This window comes from Cyprinodon variegatus, unplaced genomic scaffold (genome assembly GCF_000732505.1).
Source record: "Cyprinodon variegatus isolate N-32 unplaced genomic scaffold, C_variegatus-1.0 Scaffold730, whole genome shotgun sequence".
NCBI classification, from domain to species: Eukaryota; Metazoa; Chordata; class Actinopteri; order Cyprinodontiformes; family Cyprinodontidae; genus Cyprinodon; species Cyprinodon variegatus.
Window position 1 is genome coordinate 77552 of NW_015151183.1, and position 11782 is coordinate 89333.

Consider the following 11782-nt stretch of genomic DNA (forward strand, 5'->3'; position numbering starts at 1 on the left):
TTCCTCTCCACTGTCGCTACAAGCATGCTTAGTGTGAGGGATTGCCTTCGAGTCAATGAGTCGATGCAATCCGCTGCTTTTCCCAAGATAGAAAAGTTTGATCCAATCAGACTGTATTACCTGTATAAATACATTGAAATGAATAAAACTTTTCTAATTTCAGCTTTACTCTGTGTGAGTTTCTCCAGGTTGAAATGACATACGTTGTCAATTGAAATACATTAAAAAAAACTGAATACTTAATGTCAAGTTAAATATTTAGTTTAAATTAAAATGTTTCAATAGTTTATCGGAATTTAATGTTGAAACAAATAATTCGATTGAAGCCAGATATTTAGGTAGTGAAATAAATAATGTATTTGGTAATAAAGTTGTAGTTTTAAAGCCATATATCTACTTTTTAAACTAGATATTAATTTATCAATGTATCTATTAAGTGTAGAAAAATAAATATTTAGCTCGGACCTAAACATTTAGATCAGAACTAAATATTTAATTTGAAGCTAAGCATTTAGTTTATAAGCATTTAGTTTATAAGCTGAATAAAAGTTTCATTAAGTAAATGTTAAGTTTGCAAATTAAATGTTTTATTTGTTAATTAAATGTTTAGTTTGGAAGTCTGATATTTATCTCCGCCAAGGAGATTAAATCCTTGGGAGAATTTGTTTGTTTGTCTGACTGACTATGTCCAGTATAAGTTGAAAAGCTATGAACGGATTTTATTTAAATTTTTTAGCAAAGGTGGACCTCAATTGAAGGAAAAATCCTTTAGATGTATGTAAAGATCCACATAACTTTTTAAGAATTCTTTAACATTATTTGGTGGAACAAGCATTTCCCACCCTAAACCAGAGAGTGGCAGCAGTGACCATTGATAGCTTCAGCATTCCGATAAAAAAAAAAGAAGTATTTTTTTAATTTTAAATGTATTTATGATGATAGGTGACAGCATCCCATTCTTTCCTTATTAGATGTTAAATAACCCAAAATATTGTTGCAAATTTAAACGGTTATCTTTATAAACAGCACCCCATAGATCTTAGCGGGTTTGGAAAAGACAAAAATTAGTTTCTGTGATAAGATCTGCAGACCCGTTGGAAATATGAAAGTTCTCCTTATCCTTTGGATTTTTTTGACAGTTTTTTTTATGAATCAAACTTTAGACTTTTTTAATCATAGCTTTGTTAAAAATAAGAGGAAAAGCAAGGCATTATGCTTTTATAGGAAGATTTTGGCTTTTTATTCATTAATCCATAACATTTCTGACAATTGATCAATCTTATCAAATGTGATATTTTCCCCCTACAGTCTTCTGCATTTGGTATCAATATGCTTCCAACCATCTCTCTGACGTTTGGCATTGTTTAAATAATCATCAGAGTGAACATCCTATGCAGAGAGGCTTCGCCCAACAGCCTGACAATCTGATTGGCTGGCAGAGTGTGAGTCATCATCAGTTGTTATATCATAGCCTATAAGCAGGTATTTAAGATGCTGATATTGTATGACCGATACTGATGATGATGTATTTGTTACATTTTGTAAAGCAGCACTAAAATCAAGAGACTCATATAATAAACACAACAGCAAAATAAGGAAATCTGACTTTTCAATTCAGTTCAGTTTATTTTTATAGCACCAATTCACAAAACATGTCATCTCAAGGCTCTTTAAAGTTCACCAGATCATCCAGTCAAATTGATTCAAAGTTTTTTTTTCTAAAGAAAACCAGCTGATTCCATCGACTCATTGACTCAAAGGCAATCCCTCACACTAAGCATGCTTGTAGCGACAGTGGAGAGGAAAAACTCTCTTTTAACAGGAAGAAACCTCCAGCAGAACCAGGCTCAGTGTGAGCGGCCATCTGCTGAGGCTGACTGGGGTTCAATTTGTCTAAGTATAAACAATTTGAATCAGATTTTTAATATTTAAACTTTAATTCTATTTTAGATCCTTTTTTATTTTATTCTAAATTCAAAGCTTTTTATTTGGTCATTGAGAGATTAGGTTAATGGTGACTGATGGGAGAAATGCAAGCTTAAATCACAAAGTTTTATTTGAATAATTTTTTTCTCTTTTATATATTTAGTTGTGAATAGTTTAATCCCAGCTAGAGTCTATAAAGTTGCTCCTTTCTGTAGTTCCTGAATATTTATATCCATGTTTGGAAATCTCAAGGAAAGCAGACCTGCTGATGGAGGATTTCATCACACGCAGAACCTTTTTTTGCTGTGCAGAACATGCAGACAGAAAAGAGCAAATATTTGTCTAAACATGCCTGTTCCTCTGGGAGGACCGAAACTGAAAAATGTCGGAATTTCATGTCAAGTTGACCATGTCAAGAAAATAAAAACAAGAATGCAACCCCATCTAAGGATGTCCTGAAATAACAGAAAGGGTCCAAATAAAGTGGTGGAAAGATCCGGATGGAAGGAAAAGCTCAAACCAAGGAGCGGTGATGAGAGGGAATTTACTCTAAGGATTACAGAGAACACTTCTGTAGATTAAGGAGGACCGCTTAAAACACAGATCCTCAGAAACATCAAGAAGCAAAATTAAGTTTTATCAGAAAACATTGTGATCGCCACAAACTGACAAGGCCACCAGAGGAGACAGACTCCCTGCAGGCTTTAAAAGAGAAACGCCTTAAACATAACATCACATTGTGTTAATGCCCTTTACTTTGCAGGCAGAGAACTAAAACAAATAAAGAAAAAACTTTCACATGGATTTAAGCATCCTTAACCATAAGGTAGATGGAAAATTATTTAAAAACAGGCATTTATGATCAACTATAACTCTGACCCCTAAATAATCTAATCTAATTTTACCGACCTCAGGATATACTTTGTTAATCCAGCCATCTTTAATTTAATAATAATCTACTGCTGCTCATTCCAACTGATCAGAACATGGAGGATGTCCACCTGAATGGACCGACTGGATAAGGAGAGCTTTAATCAAGAGAAGAAAGGTGACATGGAGGAAGCTGCAAAGATCAGCTGGAATAACCTGCCAACTAAAAACACTATTAGATTTCACTTTACAGATCTGGTGGAGCAGCAAGAAAAAAGCAATTGTTGAATTATGGGAACAGCTGATGGGAAGATGGAAGGAAATAAATCCTGAAAGAAAACCTGCTTTCCTGCAAGATGATAACCACAGTATGAAGAAGAATAGGTGAAAACTTTAGATAAAGGGAGAAGAAATTAGCTAGAGAAGCTTTCTTCTTAGAAATGATGAACTCAAGAAGCGATGAATGCTAAAATGTTGAAAGGTTCAAACATGATATTTCTTCCACAAAACAACTGTTCTCTACTTTGTGTTGGTATTTCAGCTACAATTCCAATAAAACACAACAAATGTCTTCATCTTGATGCTTTTCCATAAATCAGATTGTTTTTATGTTTGGTCACCGGAGTCTTTAATGGCTTAGAACGGAGGTCTTCAACAGGGGGTCTGCTACCTCTAGGGGTCCACAGAGGTACTGCATGGGGGTATTGAAAGTTTTGGTTGATTAAATACACATTAACAAGCTGGGCACCGTTTCATTCACAACACCTGTCCCATCGACCAGGAATCAGAATCAGAAATACTTTAATAATCCCAGGAAGAAATTAATTTCGTTACATGACTCCATCTGTAATAGAGTGACTATAGGACCAGTTTAATATAACACAATTTTATACAATATATATATATATATATAATTAGGGGGTCCCCGCTCCATCTCACCATCAGTATGGGGGTTGGCCTGGAAAACGTTGAAGACCCCTGGACTAGAAGATTCTTTTTAATTTGATTCTGATCAATAAAACTCACAGAAAAAAACAAACCTTGATGCTAATTCTTCACACAGCAACAAAAACCAAATGTTTGGTTTAAGCTTGACTCTGCAATCAGCCTGGGTCTCTATGTTCTGCATGTTATTATACATTATATTGCTGTAGAGCTTTTTCTTCTTCTTATAGAATTTCATGGTGGTTGGCCAATCACTACATCAGATAGCACTGCTGCCTTGTAGCAAGAAGGTTCTGGGTTCGATTCTCAGCCCGCTGTCTTTTCGGATAGAGTTTGCATGTTCTCCTTAAGCATGCGTGGGTTCTCTCTGGGTACTCCGGCTTCGTCCCACAGTCCAAAAACATGACTGTTAGATTAATTGGCTTCTCTAAAGTCCCCTCAGGTGTGAGTGTGTGTGTGAATGGTTGTTTGTCCTGTGTGTCTCTTTGCTGCCCTGTGATGGACTGGCAACCTGTCCAGGATGGACCCTGTAGACAGATGGAGATAGGCACCAGCACCACTCACAACCCCAGCAGGGATAAAGCATTACAGAAAATGGATGGATGTTTATGGGCCATCTAGCTAACTGCTAAATTAACCGACCTGGTCCCTAGAACATGAAAAACATTTATCAATCACAAAAAAAATTAAAATGGCACAGAATAATAACACACATGATTAATGTTCACAGCCTTGAATTGAGCAATTGTTTGATTTTGTCATAGATCTGTTCAGATCTGGAAGAGATTTCAGTTCAGTTCAGTAGGTGTGCATTATCACGTCTTAAAACTACTTCCTTCCACCTCTCCTCCATTTTTCTCATTCTCCTCTGATTTCTATAAAACATCTGCCTTTCTTTCTTCTTCTTTCTTAATAAAATGTTTTCATTTCCATGATAATTTAAGATCCAACTGACCTTGAATTATCTATTTCACATAGATGTGTTCAGTAGCCTCTTTTGCTGGTATCTATGCAAGTGGATTAAATAATCCCATCATATTACATCTAATCAGCGTCTTATTTATTTATTTTTAAGCGTTTTGAAGCACATCAGATCATTTTATATGGCAAATAGATGTTATCATCTTACTTCTAAACAGTGTTTGCTGTATTTTTTATCAAGATGTCTGCTCTGCGCTCTGAACAACTGTTTTTATGCTAATTAATGAAAGCTGCAATCTGAGAACATAATTGAACCTAATGACCAATGATCTTCAATCCACCCAGGAGCTAGTAGTGCTGCTATAATTAACTTATCCTTTTATTATTCAAATTATCCTTTACTTTTTTCTGTATTTTCATCCCAAACTGAGGAATAATGTACGTTACAATGATTATGCATCTGCATATATTTTAACATATCAACAATATCTATCAATTATTCTTGAACTGTATCTGAGTTTCCTTTCTGAATCATCAATAGTTCACCTCTACTATAGTCTCTGTAAGTAACCCTGGACTTATAATTGTTGAAGGCACTGATCTTAAAACTACTGATCTGAATTTCAGTTTTATGATTTAAGTTCAATCAAAACTTCTGGTTTGTTTATTGTCGTTTTCCCAGCATAGTTTTACCACTTCTGGTTAGAAATATACCCAAACTTGGCTGATGGTTTTGGTAAATAATATGGGATGACATTTTTCCCATTGTTTTTGGAAGCATAAAAAAAAATTATGATAATTTGTTGATCGGAATTTAAAAATAAAAAAAAAGGAAAGAAAAAACGCAAAAAAGAAATTAACCTTAAAAAAATAAAGTATTCATTAAAAATGTTTTGAAAGCAACTTGAAAATACAAGTATGTAAAAAATAAATAAACAATAAATAATATATAAATAAAAATTGAAAAAATATAGTAATAAAAAAACAAAATACTGGAAAGTAGCTAAGCTAGCAAAGGTTTTCAAAAGTTTCTTTCCTGGACATATTCTTTCAATTTCTATGTACAAATCCCATGTTATGGTTGCAAGAATAACTAAATAAAATTCAAACCATACAATATTGGCTTATTTTTTTATTGATTTTGGCCGATATTTCCCTGCACACACTGAAAAATATAATGCAACCGCCTTAGACATTTACTTAATCATATTTAGCTCCCTTAACACAATTGCTTTATGTCCTACACTGAAAACATTAAACAATCATGTTAAAAGTAAGTAAATATAATTAAGTAAATGCCAAAAACGGTTGCATTATTTTTTTTCAGTGCATATCCATCCCTGCACTGGCTGATTCATCAGCGGATTCAGCAGTCAAGGCTTGAGATCATGTCCAGCATATGTATCGCCTGATAAAGAATATATTTATATACATGTTTAAGCCAGAATGATTTGACATTTAAATATGACTTCCCTACGAATTTAATAAAAACCTTTAATAAAAAAAGTCACATTTTTGGATTTCATTTTTATTATTTAAATTTACAAAATGTGTTTTTTTCTTATTCTTAATTTTAAAAACTGTTGTTTACTGTAACAGAAATGTAAATAACTCCCCTTATAATCCTCTACCTGCTGTTTTAAACACCCCAATAATAACTTCTAGTGTCTGACAGTAAATAATACTCATTGTTTTTTGAACAATAATCCCATAATCTAATACTAATTTAATCTATTCCATGAACATCCCTGTTTCTTCCATTTAGTCACCTCATGATGTTAAATATCTAATTTTATCTTTCAGGTTTTAATGAGGCTTCTCCATGTCATTCCCTCATCAGGGTCTACTTGTCCTCAGGTGGATCCATAATAAATGCTGACTCACCTGTCGGCCAGGTGGGCTGGCCGGGGTGTGAAACGGTGTAATGGCCGTGGAGGTGGGCCCAGGTCTGGTGCTCCCATTGGTGAGGCTGGTGGAGGTCTTGGTGGAAGTCGTGGTGATGCTGGCCGTCACGCCCGATGAAGAGGAGGAGGATAGGGAGGAAGCTGCGGTCACAGTGACAGCAGAGCAAGAAGAGGAGGAGGAGGACTGCGTGGAAGGAGAAGGAGAAGCCTTGATGGCTGGGGAGGGAAGGATGGGGCGGGAGTATGTCCGCAGGGCGGGGGCCGCCGTGGAGGTGAGTTTAGGTGGAGCTGGGACGAGGATGTGAGGGGACAGAGCCCCGCCCGCCGCCGCCGCCTTCGGTCCGTGGGCCGAGGAGACAGAGGGAGCAGGGGTGAGGGGGGGAGGAGGGGAGGAGGTGGTGGGAGTTAGAGTGGGCGCAGGGGAGTCCAGGAGCATGGGGTTGGGGATGAGCCGTGGCGGGGTGGGGGTTGTAGGGGTGGAGGGGGCGGAGCCATTGGCGGCCTTTTCTGATTGGCTCTGCTGTATTGGCTCCTTGTCCATCATTCAACACTGAAACAAACTGAGACAAACAGAAATAAACAGTTTAATGACCATTAAACCTTCAATAAATCTGCGGGGGAAGATTATCAGTCATCCAGATCATAGCCATTCACAAAAAAGTTTAAAAATAAACCACTGGACTTTGTTTCCAAGTTTGTAGATGCTTCGCTTCCCATCCAGGAAGCTTTTTCAATTCAAAATGTCAGAAATAGGTATAACAAATGGATAACAGGATAACAAATAAAAAAATCGACACCCATTCCAAAGGGGCGGACCCCCGCGTCCGGTTCAATTTGAATGTTTTGCTTTGGTTCACTCTATAAAGCTATTTCGAATATTCGCTATTTTGAATTGAAAAAGCTTCCTGGACGGGAAGCGAAACGTCTTCAAACATATTTTCTATAATCTTGTTGCTGCTTTAAAGATTTCCCCATTGTGGGACAATAAAGGGATTTTCTATTTTCTACGTTCAGCTAATGATCTAGTCTGGACCCAGTTTTCAAATGAGAAAACTGTGTCAAATGAGACTGCGAAGAGCCCCAAACATCACTCCTCCTCTCCTATGCTGGACAGTGATGATGTGTTTGGTTGTTCTCCATTGCTCTCAAACAGCTGTGATTGTTTATTCTTTTTTTCTAGCTGCCTTGCTGCAAAATTTTTACCTCTAACCTGAGAACTTAAGCCTATAAGTTCTATGATTAACCTCTTGGGTTTTATATTGATGCTCTGACTTTGGGCTGAATCATTCAGGGCGTCCTGGTAGCTGTGTGAGATGGTTTCCTCTGAGAACAGTCTTCCTCTTGGTAGAACCATGTGCATCAGATGGTTTAAGATCATCGATTTACAGGCTGTAAGGTCACAGGTGATGCATTTACAGGCACCTGTTCTCTAGATCAACTTCTGACGTTCATCCTGCGTTGGTGCATCTGAACAGCAGCCACTTGCTGCTGTAAAAACCAGCAGGTTAGCAGATCATATTTTCTCATCCTACTGTTTTCTTTGTTTGTTTCCATAAACAATAGTTAGAACCTGATCTTAAAACGTGTTTCTTGATGTACAGAAAAAAGACAGTTTCACAAATAAAACCGCTGATCTTCAGCCACGTCATGATTGCATCATGTCTATATTGGCCTCAGGGGGCTTTTTACTGTCTGGGGTTAACCACCCCTCTGGCTCTGATCCAAACACATGGCTGGAGCTTAAACTGATGGTGTCGGGTGTCACCAACCCAACCGCGGCAATGACAGCCAATGAATCACTCGTTGGTGAAAATAACTTGCGGTTGCTGGTTTACATATTTAATCCGTCACTGTCTGGCCAAGGAGCAAAATGATCTAACCCTTTTTTTTAATGAAGATGTGAACTAAAAAGTGTGGAAAATCCTCAGAATGTCTGGAGAAATATTGAGAAAGTTGTCTGGAGTTAAAAAGGTCTGGGTTACAAAAGATCTAACTCTAACATCTTACCAGATCACAATCTTTAATGCAAGTTTTGAATATTAAATGTTAATTTGGGAACCTATAATCACTGTTAAAACAAATTCTGCCGTTTATCAAATTTCTATTTAAACAGGCTGAACAATTCTGCTTAGTCTAATGAAGAAATGGTATACATCACAATGGTTTCCAATCCAAAGTAATTATATTAAATATTAAATTTAATATAAAAAAAGAGTTTTAAACTGTTAATAAAAATATTATTGGAGCCATTATATCTTATTCTGACTAAAGGCGATATAGAACTGTCAGATTTTGAATCTATTATGTGTGAATGTACGTCGCTGTTGCAAACCTCCATGTTAAACCTAATGGATTCAGTATTTGCACTGATGTATGCGTGCTGATCTAATCTGTCCGGAATGAAGCAGATATAACCTGCTGATAACACAGGTGTGACTAAACAGGTGTGAGAATCTGCAGCCTTGAGACGTTATCTTTGTATTTATTTCGGTTTCTTTAATTTGCTTGACAGTGTTTGATTTTTTCTTTTTTTTTTTTGCTTGCATTAGATGTCCACATTTGTCTTACCTTTATTTTCTCTAAGTTGCTGGACAATAAACATTTATTTTTGCCTCATCTTAGTAAGTGTTGGCAGTTCTGCAGCTGCCTGCAGGTGGGATGTCAAAAGTAATGATGACTGCCAAAAAATGAAATGCACAATACCTGATTATAAAGTTAAAAGTATTTTGTTTAATCTTTTTAACATTAGCATTTAATTGTTTGGCATGCTATTCTTTCCAACTCAAATAAAAAAAGAAAAAACATACATACACACCTGGAAGCTAGTAAGTAATCAAAAAAAAATTCATATTATAAATCAGCCTTTATAAAACTGGAGCTCCTCTGAGTAACTCCCCTGTAATTGCATATAAACTTGAGAAATTGAGAACAAAATACAGAATAAAAATTATAGCCAGACTGACTCCATTTTTTCTTTTTGTTTTTTAACCATACATGACACCTGAGCTGCTTTGATCAGGAGGGGTGTAAAGGAAGCCATCTATGTTCAGCTTTCATAAAACTACAATGCAGCAATTGGATGGATCCCTTCCTGCTATCATCTCAGCCCCTGTGCAGGAGAGCGGCGGACCTCTCCTAACAACAATTCCCTTTAACGATCCCCCTTTCAGACACTTAGACAGGTATGGAGCATTGCAGGCTAACAAAAGAAACCAAATGACCCCCATTCCAAAGGGGTGGACCCGTTGGTCCGTTTCAATTTGCATGTTTTCAAAATAAAAACGCTATTCCTGACATTTTGAATTGAAAAAGTTCCCTGGATGGGAAGCAAAACTTGGAAATTCATTGTTTTTAATTTTCTTTTTTTGGAATCAGGTGTGATTCCAGGCTGTTCCTCTGCTTGCTTTGGATGGGTTTCAAAGCTGAAGCTGAACTCAAACATATAAAAAGAAGTTACTTTGGTTTAAAAAAAGCTTGTGTTATCTTTTTAGTTGGGTCCTCACAAAGTAGAACAAATCCCAGCCCTACTTTATTTTATTACCCGTGATATAAAACATCATCATGAAACCGTTGCGATGAACTCGCATGTTGGGAATCACTGCCTTAGAACAAACCATGACACCTGATGCTGAAAGACATTTCCATGGGATTTACATATTTTTTCTTTTTCAGTTGTGTTTAAAACTGAAAATGCCTTGAAATACCCGCCCAAAGTGAAGAAAAATGTCTGAAAATCCTTAACCTACACAACCGGCCAATAAGCACCCACATGAAAGCTGCAGTAGGGTGATTGTGTTAAAGAACAGCAGTTAGTTACAGATATTGAAAGTAGTGATATTGAAGCCTTTCTGTTTGAGTTGGAGCTGCAAGCTGGTGGAGGAGAACAAACCCAACAATGAAAAAATATCCTCTGGGATTTATCACATGTGTATTCTGACATGGATTTAGTTGAGACATTTATCTGCAGGGTTGTGCATAAACAACACATTCAAATCAGGTAATATTCTCATAAACTATGTTTACACTGGAAAAAATTGAAATCTAGATAAGTAATCTTTTCTTAAAATGATTGCATTTGATCTTGAATTGAGGAGATAAAAGAGACACTTTGCCAATGGAACAAGACAATTTACACTTAAAATATGAAAACACAATTGCATTGTCTTATTTCAAGAAAATATCATCTAATTATCTTATTTTAAGAGTAAATATACTCATTCTATTGGCAAACTATCTCATTTACCGACTCAAAATAAGAGTAAATACACTTAATTTAGGACATTTTTACTTATTTCTAGATTGTTTTTCTAGTGTATGAAGACACCTAATGGCATTTACTTAATCATATTTAGTTACTGTAACAGCATTGTTTCACATTAGCAGGTTAGGACATATAGCAATTGTGTTAAAGTAACTAAATATGATTAAGTAAATGCCAAAAGAGGTTGCATTATTTTTTTCAGCGAACTGTGTTTTCTGTGACGGTTTTTTTGTACCAGTTGTAACACTTCTAACGTGACTCTTTCACCTGTCTTAACAGTAAAGCTTCTACCACTTCCTGTCCTCCAGCCTGGCTCTGCTCTCTGTTGGTTTGTTGTGTTGCTGCAATAAGCTGCCATGCAGCTTATTAATAGAAATCCTGTTTTTGATCATAAAACAGGATAATTTGTTTGCTTCTAACAATAACTGACCAACTGTTTAATACAATAGGCCACCCCCCCTGTCTGTGTAGTTTAGTTTTATTAAAAGGTCAGCCTCCAGGAGCCTATATGGCTTCTTAATAAAGAGGGTCCAAACTCTTGTCATCTGTACCGCTGTATCAACTTCACATTTTATTCTTTAAACCTGAACAAGTTGTTTCTTTTTTAGTTTATTGCATTGCATAGAAGGTTTAAAAAAAAAACACTGGGATGTTTGTAATCTATCTCTCTATCTCTATATCTATTTATCTCAGGTTAAAGCTTGGATAATTTAGTTCCAGTTCACTACAAAATTACTGCAATGCTATTTTTCTTTGTCGTTATTTACTAAGTGTTAAGAACGCCTTTTCCTCTTTGCTGTACTCTTGTTTTTTTTTAATTATCAAAAATTTGCATGTAAACCAAAGATTTCCAATATGTTGCAACGTTAAATAATTGCCTAGCTTTAAGGTTTTGTGCAGGTTTTAAGATCAGATGTCCCCCTGAAGCCCTGTGGCCCCTCTACAGATTGAAGCC

General features: G+C 36.3%; 1 protein-coding gene across 1 annotated transcript in view; it reads right to left on the reverse strand.

Annotated features, from left to right (window-relative positions):
- Positions 1 to 7002, reverse strand: part of LOC107097880 (mucin-5AC-like) — a 31813-nt gene extending 24811 nt beyond the window's left edge. Inside the window, exon 1 of the mRNA XM_015395215.1 lies at positions 6547 to 7002. Coding sequence (XP_015250701.1) covers positions 6547 to 7002 — 456 coding nt within the window. The remainder of the gene's footprint in view (positions 1 to 6546) is intronic.
- Between the last annotated feature and the right edge of the window lie 4780 nt (positions 7003 to 11782).